General features: G+C 45.6%; 1 protein-coding gene across 1 annotated transcript in view; it reads right to left on the reverse strand.

Moving 5' to 3' along the window:
• Positions 1-17,593, reverse strand: part of KLHL6 (kelch like family member 6) — a 63,743-nt gene that overhangs the window by 12,759 nt on the left and 33,391 nt on the right. The window contains exon 3 of the mRNA XM_003926938.4: positions 3,584-4,033. Coding sequence (XP_003926987.1) covers positions 3,584-4,033 — 450 coding nt within the window. The remainder of the gene's footprint in view (positions 1-3,583; positions 4,034-17,593) is intronic.

Genomic DNA, 17,593 nt, shown 5'->3' on the forward strand with positions numbered 1-17,593 from the left:
CTGTAAGTAAATGGTGCCATCAAGATAAACACCCCCATCACTGCCTGACTCAAAGCCCAGGTTCTCACCACTGAAGAATTTTCCAGATGTCAGAATTCTCTCTCCTCCTAAATCTAAAGTTTATAATGTCTGACTCTGCCCCCGGCACCTTGAAAATACAAAAGGCAATGAAAATATTTCATTGTAGCAATTTTGCAGAAGACAGGGTAGGGATCTTTTATGCCAGAGAAAAGCCTTTATCATCTGCATTGCAAGGACTTAGAAAATAGGAAGCAGAAATAAAAATAGCACAAACATTGGAAGTATAGTTGAGCAAGGCACTGTTTATTTTTAAATTGTTTTAAAAGTGCTATTTATTTATTTTAACTTTTGTTTTAGGTTCAGGAGCATGTGCAGGTTTGTTATATAGGTAAATTGCGTGTCATGGGGGTTTAGTGTAGGATTATTTCATCATCCATATCCAATAAGCATAGTATCTGATAGGTAGTTTTTCAATCCTCACCCTCCTCTCCTCCTCTACCTTCAAGTGGGCCCTGGTATCTTTTGTTCCCTTCTCTATGTTCACGTGTACTCAATATTTAGCTGTCACTTATAATTGAAAACATGCAGCATTTGGTTTTCTGTTCCTCTGTCAGTTCACTTAAGACAACGGCCTCCAGCTCCATCCATGTTGCTGCAAAGAACATGACAGCATTCGTTTTTATGGTTGTGTAGTATTCCATGGGAGACACTGAATAAGTGCCAAACTGAGGGCTGTCGCAGAAACTAAGACCTGTCTGCAATTATATGCAGGCTATCTGCTAAACATCCAGCATGGAATAGGGCCTATGTGGTTTCCTAGGCTTTCCTCATCAATCCACGCATAATTCTTCGTTCGTTAAATGTCCCATCTTCTCTGACACACAGACTGTTTTTGCAGTACCTGTTTCCATATCTGGCATAGAGTTGGTGTTCAGAATTTATTTGCAAAAAATGAAGGCATAGCATCCTTAAATACATGGGATGCTGTTTAAGTAGTTTTTAGGGGGAAATTCATAGCATGAAAGCCAATATTAGAAAGTCTCAAATCAGTGGCCTCCACTTCCACCTTAAGAAACTAGAGAAAGAAGTGCAAATTAAACCAAACTAAGCAGAAAGAAAGAAAATAATGATCAGAGCGGAAATAAGTGAAATAGAAAACAGAAAAACAATAGAGAAAATCAAATGAAACCAGACATTAGTTATTTGAGAAAAATCAGTAAAACTGATAAACTTCTAACCAGAATGATCAGGAAAAAAAAAAGCAGGGGGGACACAAATTACCAATATTTGGAATGAGAGATGTGACAATACTATAGATTCTGCAGGTATTAACAGGATAATAAAGAAATGCTGTGGACAACTTTATGCCAACAAATTCAGCAACTTACACGAAATGAAAAAGTTCTTTGAGACACAAACTATCAAAGTTCATGCTAAAAGAAACAGAGATCCTAAATAGTCCTGTATCTGTTAAAGAAATATACATCATAGTTTAAAAACTTTCCACAAAGAAAACACCACTCTGGTAAATCCTACTACACATTTAAGGGTATGTTTGCAGAGTGAATGAATGAACAGTGCCTCTAAAGACAACCAAAAAAATCAGAAAAGAACACACAGAAAAAGGGAGAAACTCCAAAAGAAACTCAGACAATCCCTGGGCCACATTTGGCTAAGGCTTCTACCAATGGCCTAATGAAGAAGGCTTGGTAGCTATTCCCAGAACCACTGCATAGTGAGGCATGAGTGTTCATGTGTGCACACTGTTAACAAGCTGTTCCTATATCATTACTTCCTCTCCACTAAATTTGTTCTTGTCTTTATGAAGTTCTGAATAAAAATCTTCAACTGTTAAGGAGAACCAGGTAGATCCAAATGATATGTTTATTCACCATTCATAGTACTCATTTAATCATTCAACAAGCATTTACTAATTACTGATTCACTATATAGCAGTATTAGAACTCTCTCCTAAGATCTGGAGATGAAAAGTATAATAAGACGTATTCCCTGCTTTAACAAGCTCCCAGTCTAGAGATATTTACAGATGATAAATTCAAATGGTTATCGTGCAGCAATTGGTGCTTGACAGAGCAATGCACCAAGTGCTGTGAAAACATAGAGAGTGGCTGGGTGTGGGGCTCACACCTGGAACCCTAGCACTTTGGGAGCTGAGGTGGGAAGATCGCTTAAGCTCAGGAGTTCAAGACCTGCCTGGGCAACATAGTGAGACCTTGTCTCCACAAAAAATTTAGAAATTAGCTGGGTGTGGTAGTGCATGCCTATAGTCCCAGCTACTTGGATGGCTGAGGTGGGAGGATCACTTAAGCCTGGCAGGTCGAGGCTGCAGTGAGCTATGATTGTACCACTATATTCCAGCCTGGGCAACAGAGCAAGACTTCATCTAAAATAAATAAATAAATGGAAAAGTCTCTGGAGAAAGTGATGCGTGGACTGGGTTTTGAAGTAGTAGAAGTCAGCTAGATGAAGACGAGGAGAAAAGCTTTTGAACAACACTTGTATTGACCTGGAGGCAGAAAAAGCACATCTACTTTGGGGAACCCCAAGCAGTGCATCAGGACTGCAGCAGAAGTGGGAGGCTGGAGAGGATGCTCAAGAAGCAGGCAGGAGGTTAATGATGCAAGACCAGGCTCTGGGAACACCGGCAGGAAGTATGGGCTTTGTCCTGAAGGGCATGGGGACCCAGTGAAGAAGGCAAGCCCAGGAGCGGGAGGATCAGACTTGGGTTTCAGATCTTCTAGCTGGTGAATAAACTGGAGGGAGGCCAGACTTGGGGCAGGGAGATGAGTTTTGAGAAATTTCCAGAAATTTAAATGATGAGAGTCCAAATCCAAGAGATGCAAGATTTCATCAGAGTAGGCAAGGACGAGCAGCACCCCCTGGAATAGTGACTAGACAGGGTACGTTCTTGTTTTTCTTTTGTTTTGTTTTGTTTGTTTGGAGATGGAGTCTCACTCTGTTGCCAAGCTGGAGTGCAGTGATGCGATCTTGGCTCACTGCAACCTTCTCCCAGGTTCAAGCGATTCTCCTGCCTCAGCCTCCCAAGTAGCTGTAGCTGGGACTATAGGCACGAATCTTCATGGCCAGCTAATTTTTGCATTTTTAGTAGAGATGGGGTTTCACCATGTTGGCCAGGATGGTCTCAATCTCTTCACCTTGTGATCCGACTGCCTCGGCCTCCCAAGGTGCTGGGATTACAGGCGTGAGCCACTGCACCTGGCCCAGGGCATGTTCTTATTTGTGTGTGCAGTGTGGCCTCCAACCTCCCACCCTTCCACAGCTCGGAAGAGGAAGCATGGGTCAGGTGATGAGTGATTTCTACATCTCACCTAATCCTCTCAGTAACTGTCTGAACACATGGGATCAGCCTCACAGATCGGGAATCAGGGACTCTGGAACTGCCTGACTCAGCAATGAGCAGGGCAGTGTTTTCTCCTTATGCCCTAAGGATTTTTGAATCTGCTTCACTTGCATCTCTATGAGTCCCTAGCTAGCGCCTTACTTCGCTGGTTAAATACAGCACCCCTTACCTTTGACTCACCTCATTGCCAGAAAGGTGGTACATCCTGGCTTCCTGGAGCAGCGGGAAGACCTCTGGACACTGTCTGATGAGAGGATCTGCTTCTACCGTCTCCACAAAGTACCAGGGGTCCAGAAGCGGTAAGCGCACGTTCTCAAGGATGTAGGGGAGTAAGCAGAGTCGTTCTGATGGCTTGTGCCGGACCCAGCTCATCACGGTCTCAAACACCTGAGCCTCCTCAGTCACATAAAGGTCATCACTCTTCAAGATGTGGTGCAGAGTGTCCACGGGTAGGTCAAGGAACTCCTCAGAGTTCAGAATCTGCACAAAGTTTTGAACAATGTAACTCTGAACCTGCTTCTTTAGAGTGTCCAATGAGTGTGTATCAGCCAGCCTCAGTATTCCAACACAGTTTTCTGGGTTCAAGGCTTCAGTGAGGAAGCTGGCACAGGCATCCACCATCCGCAGGAACTGATGGAATAGAAAGGGTGGAAAGGAGGCCAGAAAATGATGAGTCCACAAGAGGTTTATCAGTGAGTTGTGCGTAGTAGCCAAAAATTGGAAACAACATTTGTCCAACAGTACTGAAATACATGTAAAACATTCAGACAGTTGACAGCTCTATAGACACTTAAACACATGTTGTAGGAGAATATTAAACAAAATGGAAAATGTTTATAATGTATTGAGTTTTTTTTTTGTTTGTTTGTTTGTTTGTTTTTTTTAGTAGAGTCGGGGTTTCACCATTTTGACCAGGATGGTCTCGATCTCTCGACCTCGTGATCCACCCGCCTCGGCCTCCCAAAGTGCTGGGATTACAGGCTTGAGCCACCGCGCCCGGCCTGTATTGAGTTTTAAGATCTGTTCATTGGATCTGATTAAGCCTCTACATTATTCAGCAATTTATGGGAAATAGGCGGAAAGAGGAACCGGCTAAATGACGCCATGGGAACACCAGCAGCAAAATCCAGCCTGGAAAACTCGACACAACAACTTGCTCAGTTTCTTCAACAAAAACATTACAAGGGGAAAAAGAGAGAGAGAGGAGAAGGAGAACCTAAAGATAGAAAGAGATTTAAGACACGTCAACCAATTGCAAAGTACAGATTCTATTTGGATTCCTGATTTAAACTATATATATATACATATATATACACACACACAATATATATTTTTTAAAGTTGGAGAAATGTATACAATGACTAATATTTGGTGATCATACAACAATTATTCATTTTAGGTACAATAATGGTTTCATGTTTATGTTTAAGAAGAATCCTTATTTTTTTACAGATATAACAGAAATATTTGCAGATGAGAAAAACACTTTGCAAATCGTTATGTACATGAGGATTCTATTTCTATAAAGAAAACATATACAGAATAAAGTCATAGAAAAAAGACTAAAGGATATAGGTTATCGGGTACCTTAAGGCAAATTATTCTGCAGTAGCAAACAACCCCCATGTCTCAGGGGCTTACAACAATAAATGCTTCTCTCTCACATGTAATACATTCACACAGTCAACAACGCCATAGATACTTAAAAAACATGTGGTAGGAGAATACTAAATGAAATGGAAAATGTTTATGATGTATTGAGTCTTAAAATCTGTTCATTGGATCTGATTAAGCCTCTACATTTAATCAACAATTTATAGGAAATAAGGTAGAGGAACCCGCTAAACGACGCCATGGGAACCTGATCAGCAAAATCCAGACTGGAAAACACCATATATGTTCTTCCCAGGGCTCCTCATCCCAGGGCCCAGGAATGTGGAAAAGCCCTTACCTGAGGTATGCTGGTCTCATGACAGAAGGGGAAAAAAGATGGCAGAACCACACAAAGGCTTTTAATACTTCTGCTCAGATGGGGCGCATGCTAAATTCGTTTATGTAAAGCCATCCAGAGTAAGTCGCACGGCAAAATTTGTCATCAAGGGAACCACAGTTCTCCCAGAGAAACAGGTATCATGGGATATACAGGGAATATACTATATAGATAACAGAAGGTACAACACACTAATAAGACTATAAGAACTTTTCTAGTTCGGTTTATTTATATATTTTATTTATATACTCTGAGATGAATAAGTACCACTTTTGTCATTAAAAATTAATTTATAAGATTATTGATTGACTGTCAGATCCCATTTTTAAGTTATCAGCATTCTCTTAAAAATTCAAGTCCCAGCCAGGCATGGTGGCTCACGCCTGTAATCCCAGCACTTTGGGAGGCCGAGGTGGGCGGATCACAAGGTCAAGAGATCAAGACAATCTTGGTCAACACGGTGAAACCCCGTCTCTACTAAAAATACAAAAAAAATTAGCTGGGCGTGGTGGCACACACCTGTAATGCCAGCTACTTGGGAGGCTGAGGCAGAAGAATCACTTGAACCCAGGAGGTGGAGGTTGCAGTGAGCCAAGACTGTGTCACTGCACGCCAGCCTGGTGACAGAGCAAGACTCTGTCTCAAACAAACAAACAAACAAACAAAAACCAAGTCCCTTACACTTGTACAGCACTTTACAGATGACAAGCACTGTTATATGCATTGTAGTTTTTAATACCCATTTTACAGATGAGGTGTCTCCAATGCACTGGTTCATTCTTATTTGCTGTTCTCTGGAGCTTAGCTTTGGACCAGTTCAGTCTCCTAGCTCCCTTCCCTGTCGACTGGACTCCTTATAGGGTCAAGGTCGTGGTGCACATGGATTGATCGATTAATGGGAGGAGAGGACAAGGGAGGCTAAGGCGGCATGACCTGGTGGGGAGGCCTTCTGAAGGCCGGTTCTGGTGAGAGTATGGATGGCACAGACCTGACTGGGGAGGGATGGCACGAGCAGGGGGCAGTGGGGCTATGGAGCTTGAAGGCTGAGGGTGGGCGGGACTGGTTCTAAGAGTGGACCAAGGTGACCCAGGCTCTGGACTTTACTCCAGAGCATGCCAGGGAACACATCCCTGACTTTCTGGATCAATCTCTATTGCAAAATATTTTCTGTGTCAGACCACATAGAATTAACAGTTTAAAAAGCATTTCTCAGGCTGGGTGCAGTGGCTCATGCCTGTAATCCCAACTCTTTGGGAGGCCACAGGCAGATCACCTGAGGTCAGGAGTTCCAGCCTGACCAACCTGGAGAAACCCGTCTCTATGAAAAATACAAAAAATTAGCTGGGTGTGGTTGCAGGTGCCTGAAATCCCAGCTACTTGGGAGGCTGAGGCAGGAAAATGGCTTGAATCTGGGAGGTGGAAGTTGCGGTGGGCCAAGAGGGCACCATTCCACTCCAGCCTGGACGAAAAGAGCAAAACTCCATCTCAGAAATAAGTAAGTAAATAATAAAAGCATTTCTTTGAGGGTCAATGCAAAGTTGGAGAAGGCCTGAATTCTGCCTGAGAGTCCGTGTCTGCTGGTCTCGACCCCGGCAGCTCTGCTCTTCACATGAGCAACCACGGAAACGGTTGAGACTGAGGCTGCGAACACCTGCTTGGTCGTTAGCAGATTTTTCAGTTCAAAGAGTAAAAACATGCAAGCAAGACCAAGCCCCTTGAGCCCTCCGGACCGACGCCAGAGCCCTCTCTGGCCCTGTTCACAGAGACATCTACGCGAGCTGACAGGAAATTCACTTCAATGGTGGCCCCCAGTGCGAAATACCACGACCATCATGCCAGCGTTTGCATGAGGGAAAAACTAAACAGATATTTCTAGGTACTTAGACTGTCTCTGGGAGCACGCATAAGACCTGATAACAGTGACTGCCTCTGTTGGTGATAATGAAATGATTATTATTCATTTTAGGTGCAATAATGGTTTTATGTTTGTGTTTAAGAAGAATCCTTATCTTTTAGACACATGACTGAAATATTTGTGGATAAAATGAGAAAAGCACTTCACAAATCATATGCACATGATGATCCTATTTTTATAAAAAATAGAATAAAGTCACAGAGGCCAGGCACAGTGGCTCACACCTGTAATTCTCATCCAATTTTCTCATTTATAGAGAGAATACTAGAAGGTAACATACAAAATGCTAGCAGTGGTTATAAAGTTTTTAATTGTTTGAGTTTATTGCATGACCAAGTTTACTATACTGAGCATGAGCATTGTAAACTCAGGGAAAAAATATGTAAAATATACACTTTATTGTGATTTTAAAGGACACAATGAAAAAATAAAAGGTAAAAACTAAGAGAGCACTAACTGTAGGCCAGACTCTACACGCTAAGAGTTACTCAATTCTCACCGCAACACCATGAAAGAGGAACTTCTTATCATCCCTGAGGGAGCCAGAGCCAGAGAACTAATGTCCTCAGAGACTTACAGTTAATCAAAGATAGAACTAAAGTTTGAACCAGTCATCTCTGATTCCAAAAAACGCGTTTTTTATATTATTTTTCAAGCTGCTTCAGGTCAAATAACGCGTGTGGTGGGCAAAGGCTTGCCAGGCCAAATGTGATTTGTACAGGTCACTGGGTAGCTCAGATGACCTGATCTCCCCCGACACAGAAAGGACAAGCCAATTCCTAGTCCTGCTTGATGGCTATTGATGAGCAGAGAAGGATACCACAGAGGAGAATCCAATCAAGTACCGAAGCTCGTGTTCGTCAGAAGCATTGACCTGAACTCATCTCTCTTCCCTCCACCTGTCAACCCACCCCTCCAGCCACCTGGGTATGGGCCAAATGTGAATCAAGCATGTGTATTTTTTCATTTTACTTCATGCTCTGGAATACACGTGCAGGCAGAACGTGCAGGTTTGTTACCTAGGTATACATGTGCCACGGTGGTCTGCTGCACCTATCAACCCATCATTTAGATTTTAAGTCCCACAGGTATTAGGTGATTGTCCTAATGCTCTCCCTCCCCTAGCCCCACACCCCTGGACAGGCCCTGGTGTGTGATGTTTCCCTCCCTGTGTCCATGAGTTCTCATGGACAAGTCCCACTTATGAGTGAGAACATGTGGTCTTTGGTTTTCTCTTCCTGTGTTAGTTTGCTGAGAATGATGGTTTCCAGCTTCATCCATGTCCCTGTAAAGGACATGAACTCATTCATTTTATGGCTGCGAGCATCTGTTAATATTATGCAGGTGGCTTCCCACTAGTGCTGAGAGTACAGAGGTGAGCAGAGCCAACGTGCCCGTGCTCACTGAAGCTGGCAGGCGAGTAGAGGCAGCAGATGCTCACCAAGTGATACCACACGGAGTGCAATGGAACAGCGGAGAAAAGGCCAGGCACGCAAGGCAGGGACTCCACCACCTGAAACCAGGGCAGTCCCACTCCCACCCTTCCATCTCCCACAGTCTGGCTGTCGGTCCTCACCAGGACTCTCCCTGACAGAACCCCAGCTACGTTCACACCCGTCTCCTCGCCTTCTCCAAGGAGTCCCGAAGCCACCCTGTTGCCGTGCGCTCCGGCACTCCTGCTGTCCCTCCGCCTGGCTGCCTTTCCCCATCGTCACCATCTGTTAACAATCCTGTGCCCCTCACCCAGACAAGTCCGACTCCAGAACCCAACTTTTAAAGGAAAGACTCAGGGTCGCCCACCTCATTTTCAACAGAGAAATCCTCACGCAAGTTGACCTCAAGAAAGAGGATGACGTGAATCTTACAGCCGTGACTCTATTTACATAGGGCTGTTTCTCTTTTTATTTAAAAAAAATTTTTTTTTTTTTTTGAGACGGACTCTCGCTCTTCTTACCCATGCAGGAGTGCAGTGGCGCAATCTCGGCTCATTGCAACCTCTGCCTCCCGGGTTCAAGTGATTCTCCTGCCTCAGCCTCCCGAGAAGCTGGGATTATAGGCACCCACTACGACACCCAGCTATTTTGTGTGTGTGTGTGTGTGTGTGTGTGTGTTTTTAGTAGAGATGGGATGTCATCATGTTGGCCAGGATGGTCTCGAACTTCTGATCTCAAGTGATCCGCCTGCCTTGGCCTCCCAAAGTGCTGGGATTACAGGCGTAAGCCACTGCGCCCAGGCAGGGCTATTTTCTCGATTCAGAGTTATTACATCTGGGATCAATGGATGGATCCAGAGAGTCTGTCAACCCCTACAATAATATGTGAACATTTGCACATGTGGCATTTTTCTGGGAATTTAGTTGGCAGGGGCAGGTGAGTTATTCCCTGGTATCCATCCACCTGAGGACAAAAACCGACACAAGAGGGAGAGCCAGAGAGGAAGGGAGCCAGGGTCCTGTTGAGTCTGCAGTTGGAACCCCACCTCTGCATATTTAAACTTCTGGGTCAGTAATTGTTTAAGGGCTGAGCACAATGGCTTAGCCCTGGAATCCCAGCACTTTGGGAGGCCAAGGTAGGAGAATTGACTGAGCCCAGGATTTAAGACCAGCCGGAGCAACACAGTAAGACCTCATTTTCACAAAAATGTAAAAATTAGCCTGGCATGCAATGTATGCCTGTAGTCCCAGCTACGTGGGAAGCTGAGGAGGGAGGATCGCTTGAGCCTGGGAGTTCAAGGCTGCAGTGAGCTATGATCATACCACTGTACTCTAGCCTGGGTGTTGGAGCAAGACTCTGTCTCTAAAAAATTAAAATACAATAAAAAGGAAAAGGAAGAATTGTAGAGAACTCCTACCTATTCATGAAGTTCATTCCTAAAAGCTACCTCTTCCGTAATGGCTTCTCCTAGTGATTCTAACATGGAGTCCCTCTCCTCTGTGCTCCACTGGGGACCTCATTTGCCCCGTTTGTGGAGCACCCAGCGCATTTCCATCTTGTTCTATGGTCAGCTGAGACAAGCATCTCAAAGCAGCTTCTAGGTCATACTTGTGTATTTATTTCTAGCAGCATTAGCACAGAGCCTGGCAAAAGAAGAGAGAGACAGAGGAAGGACATAAGTATCACCTACCAGGTACCAACATCTGTGCTAGACACGTTCCCATTCATGATTTCACCTAACGAATTTTATTTTTAACAAGTCTATTTTATTTAACAGGTAAAAAGGAAAGGTGTTAGAATTAGCATTTGTAGAGAAGCACGAATAACGAATGTAAAGAGCTGCGCACGTTCACACTGGTAGGAGGTGGTACGGGGGATGCTCCAGTCGGCATCGCACTGCCTTTGAAACTTGCTGCATTGTTGAACTAGCAAAATGCCAGGGGGGTCTGAAGAGGCTTTATGAGGACAAGGGTAGGTGGGGGATCTCCAAGTCGCCAAAATTCTCCCAAAATATATTTTAATAAACACTTTTGAGTATGAGGGGTGTCGGGCAGCATCATGTGATCCCAACCAATGGCTGGGAAATTGTTGATGTGCGTGGCAATTGTGGGAACCAGAAATGGATTTTTTTTCTTTAAGATGGAGTGTCGCTGTGTCGCCAGGCTGGAGTGCAGTGGTGCAATCTTGGCTCACTGCAACCTCCAACTCCCTGGTTCAAGCGATTTTCCTGCCTCAGCCTCTCAAAGAGCTGGGATCACAGGCACGTGCCACCACGCCCAGCTAATTTTTGTATTTTTAGTAGAGATGAGATTTCACCATGTTGGCCAGGATGGTCTCAATCTTCTGACCTCGTGGTCTGCCTGCCTCGGCCTCCCATAGTGCTGGGATTATAGACTATGCTTTTGCTTTTTCACATTCAAGTTTGTTCAAGACTAAGTTTTCTGTCTCAGCCTGTCCCGATGACGCATGAACTTGTTTGTTAGAGCTGAGAGTTGACAGATAATGGTAAAAGACAGCCAACTTCCTGTTTGGGGGGACATGAGAGCAAAAGGTTGCAGCCAGGCACCTGACTCTTAAACGGGGAGGCTAAAAATACAACCAAAGAAAACACTTGAGAAGCGTCTGCCTCCAAGAGCACACACTGCCTGCTCCTCACCTCCACTGCCTCCTCTGCTTCTCCTTGATGTTCTCCAAAATCTGAGGTCCTAGGGTACTTCACCCATGTGACTGCACGTCTCCCGCAAGGCGCCTTCAAATCTACTACAGAACCACTGAAATCCTATTTTAGTTTACATCAGCAATTCCATGGATCATACTGTCCAAGTGGCCTTGGAGTTATTGCAAAGGTTCTATAAGGACATTGATATTCTTACCTTCGGCTCTGACAAATCAGTGTGTGTGAAGGGCAAATTGATGACATTAATAAAATTTAAATTTATTTCAAAGTGTTTCATTGTAATTTTTTTTTTTTTTTGGAGACAGAATCTTGCTCTGTCACTCAGGCTGGAGTGCATGCTGTGATCTTGGCTCACTGCAACCTTCACCTCTTGGGTTAAGCAATTCTCGTGCCTCAGCCTCCCAAGTAGCTGGGACTACAGGCTCGCACCACCACGCCCAGCTAATTTTTGTGTAATATTTTTAGTAGAAACAGGGTTTTGCCATATTGGCTAGGCTGGTCTCGAACTCCTGGCCTCAAGGGGTCCACCTGCCTTGGCCTCCCAAAGTGCTGGGATTATAGGTGGGAGCCACTGTGCCTGGCCAATTGTAAATGTTTTGTAAACACTTTTCTTCTCCGGCAATAGATACCAAAAGTAAAGCTCCTCTCCATGAAGTCTGTCTCGGTGTTTAAAAGGGGTCTTCGTGCTAAGAAATTGTGAATCACCGTTGATCCCAACCTTCCCTCCTTATCTCTCTTTCCCTCTCCCAGCCGACGCTCTAGTCTCAATCCTGTGGCAGCGTGCCCCACAGCCACCAGGAGGGACATCCTCTGCTCCCTCCTTTCAGTCCTTGCTCTAGGTTTGGCTGAGAAATCTGCTGGTTTCTGGAAGCCTCATGGAGTGGGCAGAAAAGGGAGGAACTAAGACCTGCAAAAGACCTGTCGGTAAGGCAGAGCAGGTGTGGGGGCTGAGGCAACTGTGGAAGTGTACTGACCTCAGAAGTGGAATCAGAGGGAAAAGACCCGCAATGTGGCCAGCGTAGTCAAGATTCAAGCAGTAAACATCCCGAGTTTCCAGAGGTGACCGACGGTGGTGGCCCCAGCAGGCTAGCAGAACACAATGGGCAATACGTGCCAGCCACATATTCAAGGGGCAGGTGGCATGGCCGAGGCACAGTGTGATTCAGCCCAACGACAAGGTAAAGGCCAGGGAGAAACGCCGTTGTAAAGATGAGGTGGAATGATTGTATCTGGGACATGGTTGATGCTCAGGGTGTGGGGTATGTGTGTGGAGGGCACAGGGGCAGGCGTGGAAGCAGAAGCCAAGTGCTGAGAAGCAAGCCCGTTAATGCAGGTGGCCGCGGGTGCAGAAGGCTGAAACAAGGCTACTGCCAGGTTCTCTCTGCCTGGAATACTTTTCTCCCCACCCTACTGCCACCCATCCTATGACATCCAATTCAATGTCACCTCCTTTCTGCCTTGGGCTCTACTTGGTTTGTCCAGTGGGCTGGAGGCTCATTGAGAATCTTTCAGGGATAGCGGTGGGCAGTGGATAGATGGAGTTGGAGGTTCTGGGTTGTCTTGCAGAACCCCACCCATAGCTCCACCACATGATGAGCTGAACTCCACCCCACCCCCACCCATCTCTCTCTCTCAGCCAGTTTTCTCCATTGGAAAGTGCTGAGAACCTAAAACCCACCTTGCAGGCTACTCACCCACAGAGTCATCGTCAACATCAAATGGGATGTGGAGGAGACAAAGTCACTATATAAATGTGATCTGTACTCCACATTTGTAATCTTTGTTTTCTCCTCACAGCTTCTCACAAATCACCTTGCACTTAGAACATACTTAGTAATCTGTGGTTGTTAAGGAGCAGTTAAAGTCAGAATCTGGTAGCAATATGGATTTTCATTACGATTAAAACCCCGCACCCCACTTCCTGTACTTTAGAAGCCGTCAGCAGCAACTGAGCACAGGCTTACTCAGGAGAGGGTGAGAGAGCAGACAAAAGAAGATCACTCTTGGCTTTTGAGTTTCTAAATAGGCTTTCAGAACTTACACTAGAAAAGAGGTTTTGAAAGAAATACCAGTTAGTGGTAAGAACCTAGCCCTTTCAGCCTCAAAAGCCAGAAGTCTCAAGAGTCTAGGCAGAAAGTTCATACTCAAACAGGAGACGGGGAGAATGGATGATAACACAAGAGCCAGCTTTTCCCACCCTGGAGGCAAGGACTGGGCTTCTTAGTGTCCGCTGGAAGGAGACCAAGTAATTTCTGTTGCAGTGCCTCACTGTAACCTCCACCTCCCAGGTTCAAGCGATTCTCCTGCCTCAGCCTCCCGAGTAGCTGGGATTACAGGTGCATACCACTGGTAGATCCAAGATGGCCAAGCAGGAGCAGCTCAGGATTGCAGCTCCGAGCGAGAGCATGGAGGGTGTGGTCGCCGCATTTCCAGATAGATTTTTATTGCCCACAGACCAGGAGATTCCCCAGGCAGAGGAGCCCCACGGGTCTCCAACGCGGCTGTTTCAGCTGGGTGGGTCTCCACACAAAGAAAACTCACATGGGTCCAGGCACCACTTCAGCTGGTGACTGGAGCACCTGGGAGACAGAGTCACCATTCAACTGATAAAGAGGGGACTGAAATAGGGAGCCAGGCCAGGAGATTCCTGGGTGAAAAAGCACCACGAGTCTCCAGCGCAGCTGTTTCAGCCGGCGCAGCGGGTTCCCACACAAAATCTCACACAAATCCCAGTGCCTTTTCAACAGGTGACTGCAACGCCTGGGAGACAGAGTCGCCCATTCAACTGATGAAAAGGGGACTGAAACAGGGAGCCAGGCCAGGAGATTCTGGGCGGAAAAGTGCCTCCAGCACAGCTGTTTCAGCCGGAGCAGTCGGTCTCCGCACAAAATCTCACACAAATCTGGCAACTGGAACACCTGGGAGACAAAGTCTCCCGTTCAACTGAAATAAAGGGGACTGAAAGAGGGAGCCAGGCCAGGAGATTCCCGGGTGAAAAAGCACCAGGAGCCTCCAGTGCAATCTGGGCACCATTTCAACTGGTGACTGGAATGCCTGGGAGACAGAGTCACCCCTTCAACTGAAATAAAAGGGGTCTGAGGCAGGGAGCTGGGTTATCAGGCACAGTGGGTCCAACCCCCACAAAGAGCAGCAATCTGAAACGCTCAGGATTGAGAGTTTCACAGCAAGCACAGCTGAACTCCAGACGGTCCAGCTCTGTTGGGGAGGGGCATCCGCCATTACCAAGGCAGTCCACCACTACCAAGGTAGTCCGCCATTGCTGAGGCAGTCTGCCATTACGGAGGCAGCTCACCATTGCCGAGGCAGTCCATCATTATAGAGAGTCCACCATTATGGAGGTGGGTCACCACTGCTGAGGCAGTTCTAGCTATACCCCTATAAACAGAACTGCAGGGAAGTTCACATGGCAGCTGAGCGAAGCCTCTGCAGGCAGACAGTGACTAGGCTGCCTCCTCGCTGGGCAGGGCAGCCCTGAAAAAAGGCAGCAGCATGACAGAAACTTATAAATAAAGCCCTACCTTCCCTGGACAGAGCACCTGGGGAAAAGACTGTTGAGTTCTGCTTCAGCAGACCTAAACGTACCTGCCCAGCAACTCTGAATGAAACAAGGGGGCTCACAGCTCTGCACTTGAGCTCCTATAAAGGACAGACTGTCTCCTCAAGCAGCTCCCCGGCCCCCATATATCCAAAGAGTCACCTCATAAAGGAGAGCTCAGACTGACATCTGGCAGATATCCTTCTGGGACAAAGAAAGCAGAAGAAGAAACTGGCAGCAACCCTTACTGTTCTGCAGCTGCTGCAGGTAAGCTCCAAGCAGGGTCTGGAGTGGACCTTGGCAGTACTACAGCAGAGGGGCCAGACAGTTAGGAGGAAAACTAAGAAACAGAAAGAAATAACTTCATCATCAACAAACAGGATGTCCACTCACAGGTGCGCACCACCACACGTCTAATTTTTTGTATGTTTAGTAGAGACAGGGTTTCATCATTTGGCCAGGCTGGTCTGGAACTCCTGACCTCAGGTGACCCACCTGCCTCACCCTCCCAAAGTTCAGGGATTACAGGCATGAGCCACAGCGCCCTGCCTCATGAGTTTTTAATAATAAAAATGAAAGTAACACACATGGCAAATTTCTTAAACAAACATGGCACTGCCCTGATTAAGAAATCATTGTCCTTTAAGATGGAGAAATTTGCCCAAGTCCTTCCAGTCATTGTCCATTTCAGTAGCTTGGGGCTGGCTTGCTTATCTGTGATGCAGAAGCCTGATGGTCCGGTTGAGGAACAGGAGGACCTTGGATTCTCTAGAATTGACACTCATAAAGAAACTGAGTACAATTGCTTCAGAGAGAAACTTACTAAATTTTGCCTAGAAAGTAAAAGAGATTTGGGTTTTTTCTGAGGCAAAGGATTACCAGAATAGGGAAATTAACAATAAATAAAGCTTGCCCTGCCTCTGTGCTGTGTCTGTCCTCTCCCACTTTTCTCATTAAAACCAACATCTCTATGGAAGTTCATCACTTGGGAGAAAATAAATGAAAAATGGGGCAGGGCGTCAGGGGAGTGGAGAAAAATAATAAAAATACTTTATGCTAAGTGATTCTGAGTATATTAAAGTTGGATTGGCACGGTGGCTCATGCCTGTAATCCCAGCACTTTTAGGAGGGCCCAGGTGGGCAGATGACTTGAGGTCAGAAGTTCGAGAACAGCCTGGCCAATATGGTGAAAACCTGTCTCTAGTGAAAATAAAAAATCGGCTGGGCTTGGTGGCATGTGCCTGCAGTCCCGGCCACTTGGGAGGCTCGGGCAGGAGAACTGCTTGAACCTGGGAGGCAGACGTTGCAGTGAGCCAAGATTGTGCCATTGCACTCCAGCCTGGGCATTGCAATAAGACTCTGTCTCAAAAAAACAAAATTAATGTTGTAAACATAACAAGACAAAATGAAATTACAACTGAATAAAGATATGATTAAGCAATGGGGAAAGCTAAAAATTCACATCGAAGACAAGTCTTCCAGGAAACGATCATAGCTATGACTAAATACTAGTTTTCAACTTTTGTACATTAAAAACACTATATTTAAAGATGATGGGTCAAGTGACTAGTAGGAAAACATCTGAAACATACATTACAAAAGATTACAGTCTTTACTATTTAAAAAGTTTTTCTAGCTCTTTTGAAATGTCACCCAAAACTGAAAGGAGAACAAAAAACAGAAACATAAACACCACCCTCGATAAAACCAAAAGACCTCAGTAACCCCAGACCACAGAAGATGAAGGCTGGCACGTGACTTTGCTGAGAGGAGGGCGGTCGGATCAAGTGCCTAAAGAGGAACAGGTTTGCCTCTCACAGACCAAAATAGTGGGAATAGTGAAGTCTCAAGGAAGCAGGAAGGCAATGGCAAGTGGGCTGGTGGCAGGGAGTTGGTTTAAGAAGTTCAACCTCCTGTCCTCCTCCCACCTCTAGCAGTCCAACAATCCCACTCCCATACTCTTTGGAGAAGACGGATTCTTCTTTGGAGAAGGCAGCAGAAAAGGTTCTAGACTCAGGGACACCAAAAACGGAGGAAAACACCTGTGACTTCATATTGAAAAGGGGTTAGGTAAAGATTCACATCCACACTCACACCCCCAGTCCAGGATACAAAGCAGCTGCCTTTTTATCCCCACACAAGAACCTGAAGATCCTTATCTGGAGAAACTGAACAACCTAAGGAAAAAAATCCAATCAACACGGACTTCTGGGAATCCTCCCCTACAAAAAAAACTGGCAAGCTACCCGACAGCCCTGCTAAAATCCCCCAGTTCTCTAGCCTCTCACCCTAGTCTCTGTGCACCATGCATCAAACTCCACCTTAAACATGATTCCACAGCCAAGGATCAAATTATCAGAAAGGTATTTGAAGAAATTTACTGTAATGGGTCGAATGGTGACCCAAAAGATACGTCCATGTCATAATCCTGAGAATCTGTGAATATTAGCTTCGATGGCAAAAGGGTAGATATTACTTGCAATGGCACAAGATGTGATTAAGGTAAGAAGTTTGAGAGGAGGAGCTGACCCAGGATGATCTGGATGGGCCCTGCATGTAATCACACATGCCTTTATAAAATCACAAGGATGAGAAGACCTACAGATGAGGAGGAGGCAG

Source organism: Saimiri boliviensis, chromosome 8 (genome assembly GCF_048565385.1).
Source record: "Saimiri boliviensis isolate mSaiBol1 chromosome 8, mSaiBol1.pri, whole genome shotgun sequence".
Taxonomy (NCBI): domain Eukaryota; kingdom Metazoa; phylum Chordata; class Mammalia; order Primates; family Cebidae; genus Saimiri; species Saimiri boliviensis.